This window comes from Pseudorca crassidens, chromosome 1 (genome assembly GCF_039906515.1).
Source record: "Pseudorca crassidens isolate mPseCra1 chromosome 1, mPseCra1.hap1, whole genome shotgun sequence".
In the NCBI taxonomy this organism is placed as follows: Eukaryota; Metazoa; Chordata; class Mammalia; order Artiodactyla; family Delphinidae; genus Pseudorca; species Pseudorca crassidens.
The window spans coordinates 139,680,912-139,706,265 of NC_090296.1; the positions used below are offsets into that span (position 1 = coordinate 139,680,912).

The following is a 25,354-nucleotide window of genomic DNA, read 5'->3' on the forward strand; positions in this document are numbered from 1 at the left end:
GAGCCCTTCCCTCAGACATCACCCCTCCTTTCCTGAGAGCACACCTCCCCGCTCCGCTGATGATCCTGCTTTTTCTGTAGGATTCACTTCAACGTTCTGCTCCCCACATCTCCACAAAGGGGTCTTTACATCCAGCTCCTCACACTCACTCACTCTTCCAAGAATCTCAGCCTTTGCTCTGATGTCATTTACAGAGGTTTGCAGAAAAGTACCACAATGTCAGCTCCTTTGGAGCGGAGATTTCTGTGTGTTTTGATAGTGGCTGGTGTCCTCAGCACCAAGAGATTTCTGTGTGTTTTGATAGGTGCTGGTGTCCTCAGCACCAAGAAGAGTGTCTGGCAAAACACAAAAGTTCAATAAACAGATCTTGAATTAATATGGTAGCATCACAGAATACAAACACCTTAAATGTTTTAAGGGCAAGAGAGAGAGAGGAGAGTGGGGCTGGACATCAAAATTAAAAATGCATACAAAGAGAACTGCCACCATCATTCACAGAGGCTCCATGCCAAATTAATTAAAACATTAAATACTGATTTAAGTGGTGAGGTGATACCATAAAATATAAGCGAAGAGATGCTTCACCATCAGGATTAAATTTAATGCCTCAGATCAACAAAACTACCTTAAAGACCAGGAAATAAATCAAGTAATACAAGCCACACATAATAGAAAATGACTTTCGGAAAGTGGTCTGTTTCGGTTCCAGTGTAGAAGGAACTGATGGAAATGAGGTTTCTCATTCTGGGAGGTTGAATCAGTTCCATTTGGGTCAAACAGCAGGACCCCAAACATACTGGCAAAAGTATTTATAATTAGCTGTTAGAGTGTTCGTGGACCAGGAATATGAGTAGAGGGAAGGCCTGGGATACACAACCCCTGTCACACAGACCACATCTACATGGGGTGGCTGGCCCAGTGGAGCCCAAAGTTGTGCCCCGCAGGGTCATCTCAGAGATGCCCTGCAAAACATAACAGGCCTATTCGACTGAAAGACCCTCTTCCCCATCCAGGAACATCTCCAGGTTGGGGGCCTTCATAACATCTGTGAGCACACGCGTCTTCTGTTCCCAGGAGGCCAGTCTAAGATCAGCAGGAAGGCCTGCCCAGAGGACAGAGCCAGCCTCAGGCTCTGGGTCCAAAAGCCTGGGAACAATGGGAAAGGCCATGCCCAGAGTGAAAGCTGAAGGCGGGGGTTCAGGAGGCAGCATCTCATCTGGGGGAGCTGGGACCCCCAGATCAGAGACCACAGCTCTAAGGACTCTTTATGTTTTTACAGCAGGGGCCAGCAAACTCATCCTGGAAGAGACCAGTTGGTACCTAGTTTAGGCTTTGCAGGTCACGTGGTCTCTGTCATACCTACTCCACTCTGTTGCTGGAGCACAGAAGTAGGTGCAGACAAGAATGCGTACATGAGGGACTTCCCTGGTGGTGTGGTGGTTAAGAATCCGCCTGCCAATGCAGGGGACATGGGTTCAAGCCCTGGTGCAGGAGGATCCCACATGCTACGGAGCAACTAAGCTCGTGCGCCACAACTACTGAGCCTGCTCTCTACAGCCCACAAGCCACAACTACTGAAGCCCGCACACCTAGAGCCCGTGCTCTGCAACAAGAGAAGCCACCGCAATGAGAAGACTGCGCACCGCAACAAAGAGTGGCCCTCACTCGCTGCAACTAGAGGAAGCCCACACGCAGCAACAAAGACCCAACACAGCCAAATAAATAAATAAATAAGTAAATAAAGAATTGCTTTTAAAAAAAAAAGAGTGTGTACATGAACTTGCATGCCTGTGTTCCAAAAACACGTGGCTTACAAAACCAGCCTGCAGGCTGGATTTGACCTGCGGGCCGCCGTTTGCAGGCCCTGCTCTAGGACCGCCATCATTACTCTACTGCTGATTTTTAGCCATCCCACCCAGTGTTTCTCCACGGTGCTGACCACAAAACCCTCAAGGCAAAGAGGGCCTGACAACTGTCTTCAGGGACCCATGAAGGGGTGACGGAGAGAATGAGGCTGAGATTCATTGAGCACATGCGCCAGGCACCGTACTTAGCCTTTTGCATGTGATAACTCCATTCACGCTCGCGAGAACCCTCTGAGGTGGGTACTTTTATTGTCTCCAAGTTACAGACAAGGACACTGAGATCCAGAGGGTGGAAAACCAACCCAGAGTCATGCCTGAGAGGTGGAGCTGGGGATGGAATCCAGGCAGGCTCGCTCCAGAGCCAAGCTCTTATCCGGAGATCTATAAACTGGGCAGACAGTGCCCACATCATGCCAGCCAGCCAGCCTGGGGGAAAGACCATGATCCACCGTGGGTGGGAGCAGTAAGAGGAAAGGAAAGTATCAGTAGGAAGGGCAGAGGCCTGAGAAGTGTCTTCATAGCAGAAGGGCAACTAGCGTCCCCAACACTGAGTTGTAAAACAGGGATAATAGTGAAGGACTAAATGAGATAATGTGTGTCAAGTATGGCACCGGTGCCGGGCACATAGCAGACTCTCAATAAACAAGAGAGATTATTTCTGTTGGTAACTGAGTGAGCACCTACTCAGAATTTTGGCAATAGCCTCATCTGTTACGACAGTGCCGGCAGAGATGACTTACCAGCTTCAAGGGAGAGAACATGCCTTTCACTTGGAAGAGGTCTGGCTGTTACTACCCATCTCAACACAGCAGTCAACCTTAGCATAATGAACAGGGGTCAACCAGACATTTTAATATGAAGTACTTAAAAGAGTGCCTTACTAGTGACCTAACGTAAGCAAAATGCAAATCTAGTCAAGAAAACACTAGCATCCAATGAGAGGACAAGTTAGGTCAAACCACAAGGAAATAACTAGACAAATTCTGAATAGAGAACATTCTGCAGAAAGTTCTAGATAATGATGACCTCTTCAAAGAGTCAACAACCTCTTTGAAAAGTCAACATCAGTAGCAAAAAGTGGGGGAATTATCCTAGATTACAAGAGACTGAAAGTTGTACACTTCTGTTGATTGCAGCATTATTCACAATAGCTGAACTGTAGAAGCAACCCAAGTGTCCATCAACAGAAGAATGGACAAGCAAGTATATACTTACAATGGAATATTATTTCAGCTTTTAAAAGGAAGGAAATTCTGAAACATGGGACAACATGGATGAACCTTAAGACATTATGTTAAGGGAAATAATCCAGAGACAAAAGAACAAATACTGTATCATTCCATTTACATGGGATATGTAGAGAAGTCAAATCACAGAGACAAAAAGTAGAACAGTGGGGCTTCCCTGGTGGCGCAGTGGTTGAGAGTCCACCTGCCGATGCAGGGGACACGGGTTCGTGCCCCGGTCCGGGAAGATCCCACATGCCGCGGAGCGGCTGGGCCCATAAGCCATGGCCGCTGAGCCAGCACGTCCGGAGCCTGTGCTCCGCAACGAGAGAGGCCACGACAGTGAGAGGCCCACATAACGCAAAAAAAAAAAAAAAAAAAAAAAAAAAGTAGAACAGTGGTTGACAGGAGCTATGAGGAGAAGGGAATAGAGTTATTGTTTAATGGGTTCAGAGTTTCAGTTTTTCAAGGTGCAAAGAGTTCTGGAGATGGATAGTGGTAATGTTTACCCAACAATATACATGTACTTCACGTCACTGAACTGTACACTTAAGAATGTTAAAGACGGTAAGTTTCATGTTACGTGTATTTTACCACAGTAAAAAGAATTGGAAAAAAAAGAGAAACCAAAAGTCCTATAACAAGTGAAATGCAATCCTTCATTGGTTTGTGGCTGTTTTCAAAAGAGATAGAGGGCTCTAGAGATTGAGCTAGGGATACAGCTAGCAATGCCAGTGGAGCTATTTGGAAACATTTGGAGAAATCTGATAATGTAGCAGGTATGAGTTGAAATTAGGAAATAGTTAATTTATTAGGAGTGATAATAGGGTTGTGGTTTTACAGGGAAATGATCATACTTTATGGAGAGGCATGAAGTACTTAGGTGTGAAGTGTCTTCACTTCTATAGTTTAAAGTTGTTCAAAAGGTACATGCATATCCTTGTGTGTGTACATATATGTATGTGAACAGATGAAGTAAATATGCCAAATGTTAACAACTGTTCAATCCTAGGTGTGAGTGCATGGGTGTGTTCATTGTACTATAACTTCTATTTTTGTTTTGCTTGAGAATTAATAATACAGAATTAAAAATAAAGGTGGGGTAAAAATGCCCACCTATCTCCCAGGGCTACTAGAAGGCTTAAAGGACATAAACCATGACAACACTTTGTAACCCACTAAACATTCCACACAAGTTGAGACAGTGGCCTTGTACCCATTTTTGGTATCGATGATAAAACCAAGACCCCGGTAAATAAATGATTCCCCAACCACGACACTTTCAATAAACATCAATCTATTCTCGGTAGGTCCTATGGAATACTTTTTGAACAAGGCACGTGTAATTTTGTACCAAGGTTTTGAAAAATGTCTATCTGTGGAAGAAGTGAACATTAATTAGAGTGTCTGTTCCCACTGGCACGGAGCTGTCTGTAATCTTGTAGGTGTTGTTATGGCAGAATTATTACATAATGGCCCTTGTTTTTGAGTGGCTGGCTGTTTGGAGTGAGAACGCAGTCGAGAGCTGAGCACGCAGGTGGTAACATGCTGGGAGCAGGGGCCCTGTGACTGGCTCTGGAATGGAGGACAGTTCATTTCCAGAATCACCTGCAAAGGCCATTCTGCACTCAAGGGGAAGGGAAGGGCAGATAACATGGTTCTCTGGCTCAGTGAAGTCATGCTCAACCTTCATGACCTTTTTCCTCAGTTAAAAAATTTTAAAAAGAGGAACAGCAGTGTTCTCTCACAAGGAGTAACATGTTAAAATGATAGCAAGACATCAAACACACTTAAGCACTTGATTCAGCGGTGATTTTTTTGAGGTGCCGTCTAAGGAAAGAGAAGGGCTTTTAGAGCAAACGGAAACTGAGGGACCCAGGATCAAACACTCCTTGGGCAAGTCATTCAACTCCTCTGAGCCCTAGTTTCCTTGGTTGTAAAGTAGAAATAATGGTATTTACCACACAGGGGTGTCGTGAGAGTCAGATCAGACCATGTACACACTTCCTGGTGCACATAAGACACCCCAAAAATGCCTGTTCCCCTCCCCTCAGTGACTATCTCCTTTAATCTCCTCACCCCATTTCACAATTTGAAAAGCAAAACAGAAAAGTCATGAGAAATCTGGATTTATAGCAGCAAAACAAAGCCATAAACTACCTGCCACACAGAAATAACAGGGATAAAACAGAATGAAATACAGTGGAATATCATGCAGTCTTTGAAAATGAAGTGAGATGCTTCCCAATTAAAATGGTACAAACTTCCACACAAAATCTCACTCTTTCAAAACTTAACCAAAGAAAAAAAAAAGTTAAATCATAAATAAAATAACCGGGGCTTCCCTGGTGGCGCAGTGGTTAAGAATCCACCTGCCAATGCAGGAGACATGGGCTCGAGCCCTGGTCCGGGAAGATCCCACATGCCACGGAGCAACTAAGCTCGTGCGCCACGACTACTGAGCCTGCGCTCTAGAGCCTGTGAGCCACAACTACTGAAGCCTGCGTGCCACAAACACTGAAGCCCGCACGCCTAGAGCCTGTGCTCTGCAACAAGAGAAGCCACTGCAATGAGAAGCCCGCGCACAATGAAGAGTAGACCCCACTCGCCGCAACTAAAGAAAGCCCGCATGCAGCGACAAAGACCCAACGCAGCCAAAAATAAATAAATAAATAAATTTATTGTTTAAAAAAAAGAAATAAAATAATCACCAGTCAAAAAATAAGAAAATGAGCACACCCCAGTGTCATAAACTCAAATACTGCCTTCCAAGGAAAGTAAAGGAAGATTCTAGAGCAGACCAGAACGATAGAGTGTAGCAAGCCTCATAACTCTGTAGCTACTACCCTCGGGAAGATGAGCCAGGGACTAAATTAAATTTCTGAGCGTTTTCATTAGTATCACCAATCTGAAGAAAAGCACCCTGATAGGTATCTGTATATTCCTCTTTTTCTCACTGGGGAGGAAACGATGAAGAGGAGCCATGAACCACAAAGCTGACTGTCCCTGCTAGAAGGAAGTGAAGGCTCCAGGGGTATGTAGGGAAATCCAGGCCACAAAATACTGCCCATGGTGACGCAGTGAGTGCCCCCACACAGGAAGACTGAACCCACTTAAAAGGACCTTTAAAAGATCCCAGGAGCAAAAGCCAGCAAGCCCACATCTTCTGGCCATGACCAGTCAGCACCCTGTACACCACCTGCTATAGCTCAGCTGCCCTGTTTGCTTGTACGTCTTCAGGCTACAGAAAGCATGAACAGAAACAAAAACACAGAAGAGTTTTTCAAACTCTAACTTGGCAGTCAGGGGGAAGAAAAGAGAAGCTTCAAATTGAGAAATCACTCACACCCAGAACAACAAAGATCTGGGCAGACTCACTCAGGCAAGAACAAAGTGGAAAAAAGCAAACAAAAAGGCACGGCAGCTGTAAACACAGACTCTTGAAGGAAAGGAAAAAATGAAGCCCTGTATCAAAGACAAAGTATTCAGCCTAAAAGAAAACATAAGCCAAGAAGAGGAGGATTCCCCCTAAAAGATCTTTGAGACACAGAACTTAATATGAGTTCAATAAACTGAGAACTCAAAGGCAACATTAACAAACAAGCAAACAAAAAGAACAAGAGTGCAAACCAAAGAAATAAACACAAGAAAGTAATATATAAAATAAAATCTATATGGAACTAAGAAAAGATGGCTTCAAACCAATTTACTGACTAGAGGAAAGCTAGAAATAAACACAGTGCATAAGGGACTAAAATAAGGGATTAAAATAATCAAAGCAAAACAAATAACTAAGGAGTACAAAGACAATCCAACATACAGATAACTGGCATCCTTATAGTAGAGAACTCACCGTACAGAACCAAGGAAGTGTTCAAAAGGCAATATAAGAAAAATCCCGAGATTAATAAAGAATTGACTCTGTTGACCAAATGAAAACATCAAGTTCCACAAAAATACGGCACACATTATGCACCAGTAACACATATTGCGTTTAAGTTACATGTCCAATATTAAGAAAGAATTACTCAGGCGTCTCATCTATAAGCAAATAACCTATAAAGGAGGAAAACTTAAACTGACCTTAGACTCTTCAACAGCAACATTCAAGGGCAGAAGACAGTGACCTCTTTCACGTTTTAATTAAATCTTCTGCTAAATTCGACTGAAATTAAACTTTGCATTTGAAAAACATATATTTTACAAAGTATATCCAGCCAGCCAGCGAGCCATTTTTCCATGTAAGAACAGAAGAACCCTGCAGTGGTATGCTGCTAATGATAAGGGGGAATTACTCCTTCCTCCTCCCAGAATTCATACCTTGATCCATACTAGAGGAACCTCTACCTTCTGGAAGTAACAGAGACAAAAAACATCTGCTCTTCTGACTTCCTCATTCAGTCCTCCCCAAAGAGGGATGGAGTGACTTATCAAATCAGTAAGACTGAGAAAGAAACCTGGCAAGCTTGCCCCAACCTCTTCCTCTCCTTCTGTGAATGTCTCCTTCTGGACATACATTCTTTCCTCCTCCGCGAGCAAAGCTGAGCAGGTGTGCCCCTACAGGGACACACAGCCTGTCATTCTGACTTGGAGTAAAGTCGTGAGAAGTCTGAATCTGTCCATAAACTGCGTTTTCCAACCCAAACTCCAAATGTTTCCATATAAACCCCAAGATGCTATTTTTATACCCCTGTAGCTGGGTGTTAGGTCTACCGCCCAATTGATTCTTAACTGGGGAGAAGAGGAAGCAGAAAGGAAAGTGTGATGATTACTCCCAAACACCAAATCAGTCATGATTATTTCTGAAAGGCAGGATTTGGAATTTCTTAAAATATTTTTATCTGAACTTTTCTTCATTTTAAAATTCTTCATAATGAATATATATTGTTTTTACAAAAACAGTAACAGAATTTTTCTTTGCTATTCTCTTTTTAAAAAATGTTTCTGGGCTTCCCTGGTGGCGCAGTGGTTGAGAGTCCACCTGCCGATGCAGGGGACACGGGTTCATGCCCTGGTCCGGGAAGATCCCACATGCCGCGGAGCTGCTGGGCCCGTGAGCCATGGCCGCTGAGCCTGCGCGTCCGAAGCCTGTGCTCCGCAACGGGAGAGGCCACAACAGTGAGAGGCCCGCGTACCGCAAAAATAAATTAATAAATAAAAATAATAAAAAAAGTTTCCTCCAGTTTTATTGAGATATAATTGATATACAACATTGTATAAGTGTAAGGTGTACAGCATAATGATTTGACTTACAGAACGTCGTGAAATGATGACTTTGTGATAAGAACTCTTAGGATTTACTCTGTAAACAACTTTCATATGTAACACACAGCAGTGTTAACTACATTTATCATGCTGTACATTACATCCCTAGTACTCATTTATCTTATAACTGGAAGTTTGAGCCATTTGACTGTCTTCATCTTTTTCCCCCTCCCCCATCCCCGCCTCTGGTAACCACAAATCTGATCTCTTTTTCCATGAGTTTGTTTTTAAAGTATAATTGAACTACAACACTGCATTAGTTCCCAGTGTACAATACAGTGATTCGATGTTCTATACATTTCAAAATGATCCTCATGATATAAGTCTAGTTACCATAAGGTCATTTTCCTTTAAAACCAGGACCCCAGAGAAGAACATCTAATGTTACAGAAAGTGGTCACCATGGTTTAGAGGAAAGAGCAGACTCCAAACAGAATGTGTAGTGTGATCTGATTTTATTGTAACTAATAATAACAAGAGTAATATACTGCAGAGAGGCTCAGGCTTACCACTTTGAATGGATTACCTCATTCAGCATTCTCAAGCTCGTTTGAAGTAGGTATATTCATTACTACACCCTCAAAGCCATGAAAGAATGCGGGTGGGTGGACCCAGAGAGACTGAAATGATACCCCCCAAAAAGTCGACAGCGTATCGCCATGTCGCGGCATTATACAACGACATCACTTAAAAGATGATGTTTCTTCTTCTTCTCTTTTTAATGTATCTGTAATTACCTGTATTTTCCAAATTTTCAACACAAGTATTCCTTGTGTAATAAGTAAGAGAGTAATGTCTTTATATTAAGAAAAACAGCCACAAGCATGAACCTGAAGTTCAAGTTAATGGTAAAGCCGGGTGATGTGGCCACACGGGGCTCTCAGCCAGTGCTTGAACCAGCCATGTGCAGCAACAGGTGTGGGCCAACAGGCCAGGGAGACATTCTGGCCAGACTCCACACACCCTCTACACAGCCTTTGAAGCTGAAGGGCAAAGAGCTCAGTAAATCCTCCACCAGCCTCTCAGCCCTGACGTTATCGGGGCTTCATCCCAGTAGCCAGCTCTGGTCCTAGGATATCTTCTCTCTGGACCCTCATGACTACTCCAAGGACGAGTGCCCCCGCCCTGCAGCTTGCCAAGTTCTTCTCAAGGAGAACAGGAGGGGAAGTTTGAATGGCCTCCATCCAATTTTTAAACTGAAAACTGTACGCCCACTTTTTGTTTGGAGACATTTCCTGTGTGTGAACACAGTTTGTTCTGTTACCGGCTTTAAAGTTATCCAGGATTGATACATCCAAGGCCAAGCTAGAGTGTGTTTTCTCTTTAAAAAGTCAAATAGGATAGGACCTTTCCTAATGTTGGCTCATCTTGCAGAAATCTCATTTGGAGATAACTCAGAGGTTGAATACAGAGGTGCCATTGTGTATGGATGCTACAGCTCCCCCTCCTCTACTGCCCCCATCCTGGTGAGTGCAGCATTCCAGGACCAGCAGCATCTCTCAGCCCCTTGGCTCCGTCATGCAACGCAGCCATGCCTGAGACTCCTGGCTGAGTCTGAGGATGGCCTGATATGGCTTGCCTCCACATGCTGAAAGTCTGGCTTCAAGCAGCATTTTCAGGCACTACTACAAAGCTGGGTGGTTGGGGGAAGGATGGAAGCCCGGCCAAGAGAGATACCAACGGCCCCCGCACTGCTGACTGGAGCTGAGACTCCCCGGTGCCAGACCTGACATGCCCTGGTATGTGGCTGTGGCCCCGTGTTCCCAGCCTGCCCCTTCTCCATCAGAAGCTCCCCAACCCCATCCCACGTCCAAGGGTTCTCCCCGGCCAGACTCTTTCAACACTAACCCTAACCTCTCGTTCCCTTAGATGTACCCTGACCAAGATCGAGAAAATGATTTTCCATCTGCAACCATAAACATTCTCCTCAGCCACCCAGACCTACGTCCAACACCGCCTCCCACCTTGACACCAACGGTTTGCTTCTATGGTCAGAGATCACACCGCCCTGTGTTAACACGGCTGCACTAGCTTCAAGGCTCCAAGAGGGCCGAGCCACTGCCTGGCCCGGGACCTGAAACAGTCGAATGAATGAGTGATTAATGAAAACATTATAAACACACCATCTCCCCCACTAGGATGTATAAACGCCACGAGGGCCAAGAACACGCCTTACTCGACTCTGTATTGCTTACAGCACTTAAGGAAGTTGTCCAAGTTAATTAGTTTGGCAGAAACCAAGCTGAAGTCTTTAAAAAGGAGCGTGTGCTGAGAAATGCCGAGAATCAGGCAGCTCCCACCTCCATCCAAAAAACACAGAGATGAATGAGATGAGAAGCCAGATGTCTGGTCCTCTTAGAACGCGGACCTGGCCAAATCTGAGACTGGCTGGCACAGCATGAAGTGTCTTTCACCCTCATCGAATCGGATGGGGCTTCAGGGAGGAGATGGGGCCAGCTGGACATTTTACCAGGCCTGGTTCCTGTGAAGCAGTCCCGGGTGTAAGAGACAGGGGAGATGGACTGCACACAAACACACCCACGCACCACATCTATACACAGTACTCACCCACATGTATTTCTAGGCTTTTTAAAACATGCATTGCCCTTAATCAAATGATCATCTAATCCAACCCCTGCATTCGCTATGCCCAGAATAGGGAAAGGACTTGTTCAAAGCTACCCATTAACCCAATCAGGTCCACTCCCGTAAGCCACACCACCCCCATGGAGAGAAACATGGTTATCTTCTTACAGAAGGAAGAACGGATTGTCACAGGGCAGTATTTCTTCAAAGACAGGGCTTCCCGGTTAGAATAACTCTCCAACCAATATCCCATAATCCTCTTACCCAATCCAAAACTCTAAAGAGGGCAGAGCTTGTCCTTTTCTTTCTTTTTTTTCCCTTTGTACCTCAGACTGTTTTAGGGTCCTTTGCTCTTTTTATTCCCTGGCATAATGGGTTGAATGTGTCCCTCAAAAAGACATGGTGAAGACCTAACTCCTGGGATCTGTGAATGTGACCTTGTTTGGAAACAAAGTCTTAGCAGAGGTATTTAAGGTCAGATGAGGTCATCAGGGTGGTGCGCCCTCATTAACTACTACCTTATAAGAGGAGGAGAGATACACACAGAGGCAAAATGCCACGCGACCTCAGAGTCACATACTAGAGGGGTGCAGCTGCAAGCTAAGAAACACCGAGGATCGAGGGCTGCCTCCAGAAGCAGAAGCTCGGACGGAGCAAGAGAGAATTCTGCCCAGAGTCTCAGAGGAAGCGTGGTCCTGCCGACGCCTCGATTTCAGACTCTGGCCTCCAGGACTGTGAGAAAAGAAATGTGTTGTTTGAAGCCACCCACTTTGTGGTGACTTGTTATGGCAGCGTAGACTAACACACCCAGTTTCTTCCTTCAGAAACACCCAGAGAAACACATTTACATTCATCTATCTTCCCACCTCCGGGTCCAAGTCCAGCTCCCAACCCAGGGATTGCTGTGAAAGTCACCTTCTCTTTACACACGTCACATCTCTATATATCTAAGGGAGAAAATATAACCCGATTTGGGTCTACCATTAGAGATACCGAAAATGTTCGAGAATGACCCTACTGCCCTATGAACCCCACCTAGGAAAAGGTTTAAATACATAGGAAGGGCCAACTCTCCCCACTTCCATTCTTAAATACGATATAATAGGCTCAGAACTGGTCCAGGACAGCAAGAATTAGCACGCAGTCCGTGGTGAAGGATGGGATTGGATCGTTAGGGCCTGTAGGAGGCAAGGGCTCAACTGCCTTTTCCACTGAATAAGGATGGTGGGAAGCCAGCAAAGGAGGAGCTGGAAGAAGGGTATTAACAGTGCCTGTGGGGGACTTCCCTGGCGGTCCAGTGGTTAAGACTCCGTGCTTCCAATGCAGGGAGCACGGGTTCAATCGCTGGTCAGGGAACTAAGATCCCACATGCCACGGGGCACGGCTAAAACAAACAAAAAAACAGTGCCCGTGGCAAAAGCCTGGCATAGAATTCCACTCAGCAGTGGTCTGGGTTTGGACTTCCGGAAGCACACCCTCACAGGGGTCTCGCAGATCTGGCTGTGACATCCTGCCAGGGTTGGTGAAGTGTGGCACTGCTGGGGTCAGGGGCGAGCAGACGGAGGCAGGAATAAAGTTAATGAGCAACCAGGAGGCGACAGAGTTGAGCTGACCAGCCTGACCCCCACAGTTCAGCTGGCACAAAGAGAAAGGCAACCACAAAGGCGACAGACCTCAACGCTAGAACACTCAGCTTTCTTTTGTAAGGGGAGGGGGATCTAAAGTGTCTCACGGAATCATCTCCCTGATGGTCTTGGGTGCCAGGAGCCCTGGGGTTATTTTTAAGTGCTGCCTTGGTTCTATTATTTTTAGGTAACAAAAGCATTCCCCAATGAAATTCAAACTATCAGAAGACAGATAAATATAAACACATATATTTTTATCTGTTCACTAGATTAAGACAGATAAATATAAATGCATATATTTTTATCTGTTCACTAGATTAAGGATAGTGTTTCCTACCAGGAAACACTGCATCTATTAAAAAAAAAAAAAAGGCGGTGAGAGAAGTGAGTGATTTTTTTCCCAGCACTCACCAAAACATTATTTTTATTTATATATGTTTCTAATCATTATTTCCAAAAATAAAACTCGTCCTGTTTACCTGCTGGCTAATGTGGGCAGCTCTGGAGCACATTTAGGTAAGTTACTTAGCTCTGTGCCCTGATTTTGCTGAAGATGAAAGCAACAAGCATAGAGCTTCCACAATGTAATCTTTAGAAAGACGTAAGAAAGGGAGTCCCAATGCAGGCCAATCCCACCTGTGCATCTTACAAGTTCCACGGGCTGCCTTTGGATTTAGCCCAAGTGCTGCTGGCTGCACGTGCCACTCTGAACCCGGCTGCAGCAAGGCAGACCTCCCCATTTGCTCTGGAGCAAAACTGCTCCAGGACTTTTTGATCTATTTATACGCATCTCCACGGATTGGCAAAGGTAAAGGGAAGGCACTAATTTATCTCTTTTTGTTTCCAAAAGATATCCTCCCTTGGACTGGCTGAAAAACCCGTTGCTAGCACATCAAGCCTTGTAACAAACATAGTATCTACCAGCACTGGGGAGGCAACAAACATGCCGTGTAATCCATCATGAGTCTTGCCCTAAATCTTTTGCAAGAGAGGTCTGTTTGAAGCTCTTCTATAGTTATTTCAACTGGTCTCATTCTCTTTAAGTCCTTTCCCCCCAGTGCATACCATGGCCAGAAAATAAGCTCCTCGTCTATAATTCAGGAGGCTGGAAATCTGAAATGGACCATGTAGTGGGGTGTGGGCACCCCACACACGTATGGCTTTGAGAAGAGGATGGTGTGATGTGCCATGTTGAAACACATGCCAGTTATGCAAAACGAGACAAAGGACATCCCAAGTCCCATCAGGGCAGCGCTTCAGGAAAAGAAATGGCCAAAGGATAAAGCCCATCACGGTTAACAGCAATTTTCCCAGACGTCCCACTGACTGGCGTGAGCAATCTCTAAAGCCGACCTTAATGGACACCTGCCCTCTACAACCTTGAGAGTGGCGGTGACCACAGACCTAGGCTGAGCCTGTGCACCCCTGGAGAGAAGGGGGTGCTGGTACTGAAGCAGTGGCGGCCAACTTCCAGGGGGTTAAGCTCTACGTGGCTCTGTGGGTGTACTTCAAACAATTCTCTGACCCAAAAAGCCAACGGAGATATGAACTAATCAACACTATTCTTTATTTTACAGGTTGCACCACAATAATTGAATCTTACATAATGAAAACAGGTGCGTCCATGCTGCTTTGAGATTTTTATCTTCATTAAGGGAATTCTTAAACACGAGATTTCAGGTACAGTATTTTCAAGCTTACATAATCAGTTAGAGGGCAGCTTTCCAATTTCAACTTGCTTATATTCAAGGTGGTAATTTCTCATTCTAATCAGCTGAGGATGGGAGAACTGCAGCCAGAAGGCGGAGGGGGGCAAAGCCAACAATTAGAAGGAGGCTGCCCGTTTCACATAAACCTTTTCCAAAGGTGGAGGAGAAGGGAAAGACAATAACCATTTGCAAGAACATTTTGCAACAGTCTTTAACTGAAAAACACCATTTGACCCTACACCAACCTTGCAAGTGCAGAAATGGAGGTGAAAGTATTCATTTCTACCTTCCTCGGCTTCCTGTGGTCGTGTGAACAGTGATGTAGGAAGGAATTGGCTATTCTACTCTATATTATTCCATTACATTCACCAGGACTGTTTGTCGAAAGCCTGCTCAACTTCCTATTTCTGCTAACACTACACAGCCCAGAGCTTAGATGGCTAGGAAGTGACAGCCACGCCAGGCTTTAGACCTACCAAGAAGAGGTTTCAAGGGTTACCTGCACAGCCAAGTTCATTATCCAGACACCCATCCCAAAGGGCAACCTGCCAGGCAAATTAGAATCTGCACATAGTACAGAACCCCCACAGGGAGTGTGGATGGATAGACAGATGGACAGACAGATGCACAGACAGAAGAGCCAGTGGCATACTCCAGGCTTTTGAATGGACTCACACTACTGCCTAGAGCTTAGACCTTCTGCCACATCCTAGTGATGCAACAGTCACACCCACTGCCTGCTTGGATGGGTCTGAGTCCACAGTCTGAGGCTCACGACAAACATTTCAACCAAAGCCAACCCTAAGGAAATAAGACCCCCTCGTTATAGTCAGTACCCTCCGATTCTGTTACCAGGTAACTTAAGATGCCATGTGGGATATGACATCCCCAGAAGAAGCAGGTACTTAAAGAGCCATTGCCAGGGAATTTATGGTGGAAATCATGAAGGCAAAGGGGAAGAGTGGGCTCACACCTCTCCCCTGCCCCCTGCCTTCAAACAGTAGGGCTTACAGCAACCTATGTTGCCTTTTGCTTTTAAGTATTTCTGACGAGTGTTGACTGGAAGGGACACATGAGACTCTCGTTTTAAGTCCAGAAAAATTCTAATGTCCAGCTCTCCTTAGACAGTGAAATAACTCTTCCCCGCTTGGAGAGGAATGTCCAGTCATTTAAGAAACAGCTGGGTTGGTTACCATCATTTCCACTAAAGAACAAGCAACTAAACAGTCCGTCAGAAAGGGCTTCCCTTTTCAGAAGGGCTCGACTCAGCCACAAAGAAGAACTGAAATAAAGAGCCAATGGCGGAGATTCTGCCCACATCCAGTGGGCCATTTCCACTCTACATGTTGTCACGAAACACCCAGAAAGAAGGCTCCCCGTGCTCGCTCACTCCACAGCTGTGGCTGCAGAAAGTTCAGTGCTTTAAGAAGCAGACAGGTTCCTTCCTCAGTGAGGTCAACACAGAGCCACCAGGGTTTGGTAATTGGGGTCCTCAGTGTGCATGTTCTCTCTTGTGAAGCCTGTGGCATTTGAACGCGAACCTAAGAACTCACCTAACATACACGCTGCAGCTTGATGGACTGAGAAGGGCCCAGTTCATGCCCTATCCTTCCCAAGGACTGCACTGACCAGGCTGGGGAAGGAAAGATGCTTCTGAAACCACTGATGGGAGGAGAGTGGCGCGTGCAGAAGGTATCCTCCTAAACAATCTCACAAGCCCTAAGCCGAGATGGACGAATCCGCGGAATGGGAAGCAAGACTGTGTTGAGAGCTCGCTCTGCTTCTGAGAAACCAAAAAGGACCAAGATCAGGGAACTGCCCACAACTGCGCGTCTGGGCTCTGCTTAGAACTGCAAGAGGACTAAGGTGAAGGCAGTGGGTGCTGCGCGGGACCTGAGCCCTTCCCTGCAACCAGGGCTGAGCTCTGAGCTCACACATCTTAAACAAGGCTGCCTGGAGGGTAGCATACGTCCACGACGTATGTCTCCCGGGCCCCCTCCTGACACCCCAGGCTGCCTTGAAGTGGCCACTTTTCATCCAGAGAAGCAGATCTCCAATTTAGGAAACAGAGCCCAGGCCACACACAATACCCCAAATCCTCGGGTCCCTGGAAGGGATGTCTGCTGTGCCAAGGTCAACCAGCAGGGTTATGCCATTATTGTTAAAGCAACTGTTGAACACTGCACTCTATGAGCAGCACTCTTTCACGTGTCCTTGTATTTAAATCTCTCAACCATCTATATAAGACAGGCTCTATCAGCAACCTCACTTTTCCAATAAGAATACTGAGGCTCAGGTAAGTCAAGTCATCGGAAGCACGTAAGGAACAGGTCCAGGCTCAAACCTAGGTCTTTCTGACTCTACGTCCAACACTCTCTTCCCTGCCTCTCAGCTGCCTACAAACCTAGAAGACCTACCCAGTCTTCTCCACCCTGTGGCCACAGACCAGAGCAAAGATCCTGAGGGCCTCCCAAAGAGAAGCCTCAGCACACCTGTCCTCCCAGCCGTCTGTGTGCTGTCCCTTCTCTACCCACCTCAAAGTACCCACTGACTGTAAATTGTCAGCAGAATTATTACTAGAGTGGGCTCCTCTCCCGCGTGACTGGTAATTTTTATAACACTTCTAAGATGAAATGGATTGCTGTATTTATAACAAGGGAACAAACAGAATTAGCAACTTATTTATTAGTACTTCTTGCTTTTAAAAACTTTTCACCTCCCAGACAAAATGCACAGCAAACTAGGAAATGATTTGAATGTACAATTCACTAAACCAAGACCAAAGCTTGATGGAAATAATTTTATTTCTCATTGGTTGGGGCTACATAATTCTTATGTAAATATGTATAACCATGTTATTGTTATTAATAATAATAGCTAGTATTTATCGAGTACTCATCACATGTGAGTATCAAAGTGCTTTAGATATACCAACTCAGTTAACCCTCACAGAAACACTATGAGTTTTAAAATTAAATACCAAGGCACAGAGAGGTTAAGTAATCAGCCCAAGCTCACAGAGCCGGCAAGAGGAGGACACAGGAATGAATCCTGGGTCTTCTGATGCTCATCTAATAAGTCACAGCTGCCATGGGTGCTTGCTGTTCTCCACCTGGGAATTTTAACCATTAACTTAGAGCTCCAATCATTAAGCAATACTGCATCTCATATAAACACCTAAGCACTTAGATCATATCAAATACAAGTGTCTTAGAACCACATCAATTCATTTATCCTATGAACCGAAGTCACTGATTTCACTTTTCTTCCTGTGTATCATCTATTTTGCAGACAGAGAAACAGAAAGCAAAACTAACTAAAAGAACAAGGGTGCTATTGTCCTGGCCTACCAATTACCAACGGCATTTCTGAGAGGGAATAAAATACAGGTGACGATTCTTCACCTGTAGACTGGGTTCTAAATCCACATGGGGGACTTTCCTGGTGGTCCAGTGGTCAAGACTCCACGCTCCCACTGCAGGGGGCTCGGGTTCGAGCCCTGGTCAGGGAACTAATATCCCACATGCCGCCAAGGTGCAGCCAAAACAAATTTTTTTTAAGTTTAAAAAATTAAATAAAATAAATCCACATGGGAACCATATAATCAGAATTACCACTGAATGTCCCTTAACCGCCCCCCCCCACAAAAGGACAACATACTATATTTGGTGAATGTAACTCTTTATAAGAACATGTATGTAAACAGATAATGCACACAAATGCACAGAATATAACAGGGAACCTGTATGACAAAATACAGGTGAGTAAAGTGATAAGTATTTTGACTCTACTTCACAGGAACATGGTTATTCAGTGGTATGTGCAGTTAAATCTGTGCAAGTTAAACGTGTTTGTTGGGCTTCCCTGGTGGCGCAGTGGTTGGGAGTCCGCCTGCCGATGAAAGGGACACGGGTTCGTGCCCTGGTCTGGGAAGATCCCACATGTCGTGCGGAGCAGCTGGGCCCGTGAGCCATGGCCGCTGAGCCTGCGCGTCCGGAGCCTGTGCTCCGCAATGGGAGAGGCCACAGCAGTGAGAGGCCCGCGTACCGCAAAAAAAAAAACAAAAAAAACAAAAAAAAACGTGTCTGTTAAGTTGGAAGTAAGGTACTGGAGAAATGCTGCTGGTCCAGGGCCTAATTCTCCACCGCAGCAAGGGCTCAGCACCTCGTACACACTCACCTGCCCAGTCACCTGGTGGGCCCTGACCCCCAGAATCCAAGGACATGGGCAGTTCAGCATGAGTCCCTGTGGCTCTCACAACCTCTGTAGGAGGCCTGGCACAGACGCTGAAACCAATGGCAACTTCTGTTCTCTCTCTGCAACCAGCCAATAACATTCACAGATATTTTTCTCTTTCCCAGGCCTACTTCTATAGGAAAGGCAGCTGTATCCTCATCGGTTTTGCGACATTACACTTACTCATGCCTGGCCAGTCTACTAAGTGAACCTGGTCCCTGGACAAGGCAGCACCCCCAAGCTTGCTTTAATAAGATGCGCAAGAGAAAGTCACAGAGACCCTCTTGCTCAGGTGGCCTTGGTAACTAGAGGAAACTTCTGCAGCCTCATAGAAAACACCACCATTCAGGCAGCCCGCAAGAAGATGAGTTTAAATGCTGAGCGGTTGATTAGCAAGGCAGGGCCGCTGTGGAGAGGCCTCTGGGCCACCCTTTTTGTAAGGTATCTAAATTTGAAATGGGGAGAGTTACCCAGTTCAGGAAAGAGCCCTTGCTCACTTCACAGCTAATTCCATTTCTTCGACTGCTAAACACACAAGAGGAAACCTCCACAGAAACTGAGGTATGTACACAAAGCTGGTTGAAAGGAATTTTCAGAAACAATTTTTTTCCCTAAATGATTATTAGCTAAACATTTTCAACTAAGCTGTAAGAAAAAAAAAATCAGGGTAATTTTATTTCTTCCTACCTGGGGCTATATAGTAATTATGCAAATGGCAGGGAATTTGTCACTTTGAGTAACCATAAGTGTGTAAAATAATTTGATTAAAGAAAATACAGTTGCCTTAGTCATCATACTAATTTGACAAGGACTTTAAAAATGTCTCTCAGCTGTCTGCTTCTGGGTTAGATATGCAAAAGAAAAACAAAAAAACATCTTCAAAATGATGCTTCTTTAGGAAAAAAACAGAAAAGGAACAAATCCAGCTGTTTCACCTCAGCCATTAATTGCAAGCCCACTGAATGTTCTCAAGCCTAGAAACAGAGTGACTATAAAGCAGTGAGATGGAACCTTGTTGACAGTCAGTCATTCGTCTCCTTACATTGTCACCAAAACCTCAGACTTCATTTTTACATAACTCTAAATAGAGTGAACGAAGTCAAAGACAAATACCATATAATATCGATTATACTTGGACTCTTAAAAAAAAAAGATACAAATGAACTTATACAAAACAGAGTCTCAAAGACATGGAAAACAAGTTACCAAAGGGAAATGGGGTGGGGTGGGGATAAATTAGGAAGTTGGGATTAACATATACATATACACACTGCTGTATAAAAAATAGATAAACAACAAGGACTACTGTACAGCACAGTCAACTATACTCAATATTTTGTAATACCTATAAGGGAAAAAATCTGAAAAAATATATATGTATATATAACATATATATGTATAACTGAATCACTATGCTGTACACCTGAAACTATACTTCAGTTAAAAATAAACTATTTTAGGGCTTCCCTGGTGGCGCAGTGGTTGAGAGTCTGCCTGCCGATGCAGCGGACACGGGTTCGAGCCCTGGTCCGGGAAGATCCCATATGCCGCACAGCAACTGGGCCCGTGAGCCACAACTACTGAGCCTGCGCGTCTGGAGCCTGTGCTCCACAGCAAGAGAGGCCACAATAGTGAGAGGCCCGCGCACTGCGATGAAGAGTGGCCCCCGCTTGCCACAACTAGAGAAAGCCCTCGCACAGAAACGAAGACCCAACACAGCCAAAAATAAATAAATAAAAAAAAATTAAATAAACTATTTTAATAACTATAAAAGCTAGACTATACGTCAATAAACTATACTTCAATAAAAAATAAACTATTTATTTTAATAAATAGTAAATCAACTATACTTCAATAAAAAAATACTTTATTTTAATAACAATCTGCAAAAAAAAAAGATAGGGACATGCCCATTCCTGGTTCATAAGAACCTCCTGTGTGCCCCACCCAGAGACTAAACTGACCTTTTTAAGTTTTCATCCTGAGGAAATTCAAATGTGTTTGCAATTGAGCCTCTTCCACAACAGCGCAGAGGTGCCCGAGGGCTTAATTTCCTGCACACATCCTTATCACCTCCAGTCCTCACTCATTTGAGAACACACACAAACCTCTATAGGAAGGGCTACCCTCAGTGAATGGCCTGGAATATCTCAGTGGGTCTCCCCCAAACACCAAGTGCACACAAAACAACTTTCTCTCTGTGCAGTTCCCATATGCCCTGTGCCTTCTCCAAACAGCCCAAGACTTAAGCAGGTGTTACATCCTTGCAAGTAGGTCAGGGCAGACTGGAGCCACCAGAAGCAACGATCCGAGTAGAGGAAAATTAAATTGCATTCTCTCTTCTGCACACAGTGACGATCAAACTGAATGGGTCTCTCTTATGACTTTTTTTTAATATTTATTTATTTAGTTTGGCTGCACTGGGTCTTCATTGCAGCACACGGGATCTTCGTTGTGGCATGTTTTAGTTGCAGCATGTGGGCTCTTAGTTGCGGCATGTGAACTCTTAGTTGCAGCAGGCATGTGGGATCTAGTTCCCTGACGAGGTTTCGAACCTGGGCCCCCTGCACTGGGAGCGTGGAGTCTTACCCACCCACTGGACCACCAGGGAAGTCCTGGTCCCTCTTCTTAGGCAGAAAAAAAAATACTTCCTAGCCAGTCAGGCAGTTTAAGTGACTACAAGAGACCATCCCTGTGACTGTTGTCTGTGACTATTGTCTTATCTGAAGCATGATTTCCAGTTAAAACACTGGCAAGGGTAAGAGATTTCAGAATCCACAGCTGGCCCAGGTTGCACCCAGGTCACCTTATCTATATTATCATCATCATCATCGAGTTTAGGCATCAGGATCAAAGTCCTTCTGTATTTCCCCAGGAGACCCCAGCACCCAGGCCAAAAGTTGCCGGACCCCTTCCTAGCTTAACAATTGGTGGCTATCTCCTATATAGATCTACCTTGAGTTTGGGCGGCTTCTTGAGGGAAAACAGACAGACACACACACACACACACACACACACACAGAGTCCACCTTTTCAAAGTTGCTTCTCAAATCACAGGCAACTTCTAATTCAGGTCTGCAGTTGGGCAGCTTATACCAGTGTCAGCGAAGACACTAGGTAATCTGTCTTTTCAGAAAGAAAACGGAGCAATGAAATGAAGCCTCCTAATATTAAAACAATGGCACCTGGAAAGACGAAATAATAAGGTAGCTACTACGGGGACTTGGGACTCAAATAGAAAGTAATGTCATAGGCAGAGAATTTGCAATCTCCCTTCTCTCCCTGAAAGTAAGCAGTGTTGGCAGGGCCCCAAGGTGTGCCCTTCATCAGGTATCTGAAAATGCTTCCTCAGAGGGGCAGGCTGATTGCCAGTGTAAAGATCCCATATAACACACCTTGCACATGGACCTTGTGTGTGTGATGGCCTACAAACACAGGTTCTCAGGTTTCCTAAGAAAGCCACCACGAATGGAGAAAGTTGCCTTTCCTGGGAACATCCTGCAATGTTTCATTCTCAAATTAGCCATAAAGAAGTCTCACATCACTGAGGAAGCAACAAACTTTTAATTCTACCTCCCAAATAAAAGATGAAGAGAAAATTCCCAAGCGGCCCAAAAGAGCAAAACCCATGGCAAGCTGCTTCAGTCAACCCTGACAAGCAAACTGTTTTCATGAGGTTCAGACGGCAGTGGAGAGCCAAGAGCAGCGGAGTAAGGCAGAGACCTGAGCACCTGATGCCTCCACTCTAAGTAATAACAATGCATTCAATTTCCTAAGCCCGTCCTCTCCTAGGCCTCCATCTGCTTTCTGCCAGTCACCTGTTGACTCCAGTTACCCTACCCCTCAAACCAGGCTCTCCATTAGCCCAGGCGGGAAATGCCGGGAGATCCCCACCAGGTGGACTCAATTCCTCCTCTGCCTGCCACTCAGCCATTCTGGGATCAGAGTCCACTTCCTATCTCCTGGGGCCAGCCCTGCCTGTAACATCCACCAGCCCTCTACTTCTTAACTTTCTAAAGGGGCTTCGGCCACTCATCTGATCGAAGCCCAGATTCCTTTCCTTCCAAAATCCTTAAATCATTGCAAGCTAAAACCGAGCCCATGCCTTATCATTCATGGTGTGAAAAGTTCTGATGGCGTTTGTTTGGTTTTTTTGAGATGTAAAACCTTTTATTTGTAAATGGTGATCTTCCAAATCTGTGTCCACAAATTCCAAAACCCATAACACTCTGTATACTTCAAGAAATTCAATTTTTGCCAACATTAGATACTATAATACAGAACATGAATAACCCACTCTATTGAACAAAATTGGTTTGAGGCAAAAACTTAAAAACTGGAGGCAGCTGTTGATGAACACAGCCCCGGTTAGGTACCACATACTTTGCATATGCTACAGTACAAACCTACATGTATTTTTATTACTGTGCATTTGCATCTTAGTAATACATGTCTCTATTTTAATATCTTAATGGTCAAATTCCCTCCAAGGACACTCTGATACACTGACCCACCCCCCAAGACACGGTCATCCCCTAATTCCAAAACTCCGAAGGCCACAGGTACTGTCTGCAACTAAGTACTCCAACTACAAGTGCATTTTATAAAACAAAAATCTAAACAGAAATGAAAATGTGCTTTTGGCTACAGGATTCACCGGCAGCATGCATGTCATGGATGCAGCCAGTAACAGGGATTTAAATGCCTCTCACCTGACAAGGAGCAAAGAAAATGCATTTGATTTTCAGAAACCCTGTGAGCCTGTCACCCCGGGAACCGAGCTGAATTTGAACATCCCTCTCTTGTAACCACATAACTGACTTTATCCCACACCAAGAGACCAAGCCTGGTTGTACTTCCCCGACAGCAAGTCCTAATTCTTAGGAGGCTGTTTATGAATGGTACAGGGCACCCAGCGACTGGCCCTCATTAACTGCACCCCAAGGCCAGGAAGAAGGGATTAATGGTACCATCGGAAAGAGCATGGTTCTATCTCAGGATGTAGTTCTCCAACAGCCAAAACCTTGTCCAATTCTATCTCCATCAAACTTGCTCACTAACACTCAAAATCTATGACATTTGATTTCAGTTTCAGGTCAGTAGCCAAGTAATGTCTTAACACTATACACTCTGAAAAATCCTGCTTAGTCAGGACCGTACTTGGGTCTGGAAGTGCATTCTCTTAAACCCAAGTTGGGACCACCTGCGCGGGGCAGGAGACAGCGGGTATAGTAGGTATTTGACTGCTGAGTCATTACAAGCTGTTTCCTCTGGTATGTTATGCACCCCTAACCATTTGAACATTAAAATCCCCCCTCAGAAAGCAAATGAAATCGATGTACCTTGTGCACAATGATGCAATACCCCCTTGGGAACGAGAGACCACGGTGGGGAATTGAGGTCTAAGAGTGGGTAGCAAAAACTACACAAACTCACAGCTGCTCTCCAGGTATTGTAACTTTATCCCAGACGCTGAGAGATGGCTAACGGATACGGAGTGGGAATATTCGCCCTGCAGCCCCGGCTCGGATCAGGGCCACACTTGGGCGCATTTTACTCTAAACTGTTAAATCCCTCCGTAATTGGTGGATGGAGAAAGCTACCGGAGAAAATGATGCATAATGGATTTGTTCTCCCGGAGGATGGAATGCAGAGTCGAGGACGCAAGAGGCTAACGGGCTTTTCTTTCCCTGTGCCGGTCACCTGAAAACCGCGATGCTTTCCTCTGCAGGGGCGCTCCTGAACTTACCCTCTGGCTGTGCTTTGGCGGGAGAGGGATAGTTTCACGCCCACCTGCCCGCTGCCTCTCCAACCCGGGTCCCCCCCCAGCCCCCGCCGGCCGCGCGAGCAGCTGCGGGCATCAGCAGTCCCGCCGGCTCCCGGTTCGCTCAGCAGCCCGGGCCGGCAGCTCCCCCGGCGGCCGCCTTTGCACCACTAGCCAACCTCCACGCCGGGCGGAGGTCATGCCCGCCTAACCCCCGGCGCCCGGGCTGCCCCCTCCTCCTGTCAGCTGAACACCCAGGAGCCGCGCTGGGGAAGGGGCCCCGCGGTGGAGTTGGCACGGGGACTCACCAGGTAGGCGCCCACCGTGCCCTGCGCCAGCATCAGGGCGCACTCGGACACGAGGAAGATCTTGATGTTGGAGAAGCAGGACACCTTCTTTTTCTTCTTCTTGTTTCTCTGCGCCTCGTCCCCCTGCAGCTCGCCGCTCCGGCCGCCGCCCGACGAGCCGCCCGGCTTCTTCCCCTGCATCCTTCCCCCGCCGCCGCCGCCGCCGCCGCCGCCGCCGCTTTCCCGCTTGCCCCGGGTGTCGGGGCCGCTGCCGGGCGGAGGTGCGCGCGGCGAGGCTGCGTGCTGTCCCCGCCCCGGGCCCGCGGCGGCCACCCCCGTCCTGCCGGGGCTAGAAAGGTGGAAGGCACGGCTCCTCGCAGCCGCCGCCGCCGCCGCCGCCGCCGCCGCGCTCGCCCCCTTCCTCCTCCTTCTCCTCCTCCTCCGCCCTCCCCTCGCCTCCTCCTCCGGCTAGGGCTGTGCCAATCACAGGGGCTCCTCGCGCCGCCCGCCGCCGCCGCCTCGCCGCCGGCGGCTGCCCGCCGCTGCCCTCGCCCAGTTCCCGTCGCCCGCGGGCCGCGCCTGCCCTCGCCTCCCCTTCTTCTACCGCGAGGCCCGGGCCTCGATCGCCGCTGCGCGCCCCCGCCGCGCCGCTCCTCGCCGCCCGTGTGCCCCGGGGCAGGTGCGAGGGTACCGGCCTGGGGCGCCAAGCTCTGCCCCTTGGCCGAGGCTGGAAGCGTCCCGCTGCCCGAAGGACGCGGCAGAGGGGGAGTCCCTGCGGAGTAAGGGAGGGG

The 25,354-nt window shown here is 46.4% G+C and overlaps 1 protein-coding gene across 3 annotated transcripts in view; it reads right to left on the bottom strand.

Annotated features, from left to right (window-relative positions):
• SLCO3A1 (solute carrier organic anion transporter family member 3A1) overlaps window positions 1–24,955 on the bottom strand; it is a 318,998-nt gene extending 294,043 nt beyond the window's left edge. Inside the window, exon 1 of one of the 3 annotated variants that reach the window (XR_010932283.1) lies at window positions 24,585–24,955. Coding sequence is in view for 2 of the 3 variants with exons in the window: in XM_067695865.1 (XP_067551966.1) it covers window positions 24,585–24,764 (180 nt within the window). In the remaining variant the exon portion in view is untranslated. The remainder of the gene's footprint in view (window positions 1–24,584) is intronic. The other 2 variants (XM_067695865.1, XM_067695851.1) reach the window with 2 other exon arrangements.
• Window positions 24,956–25,354: the final 399 nt, after the last annotated feature.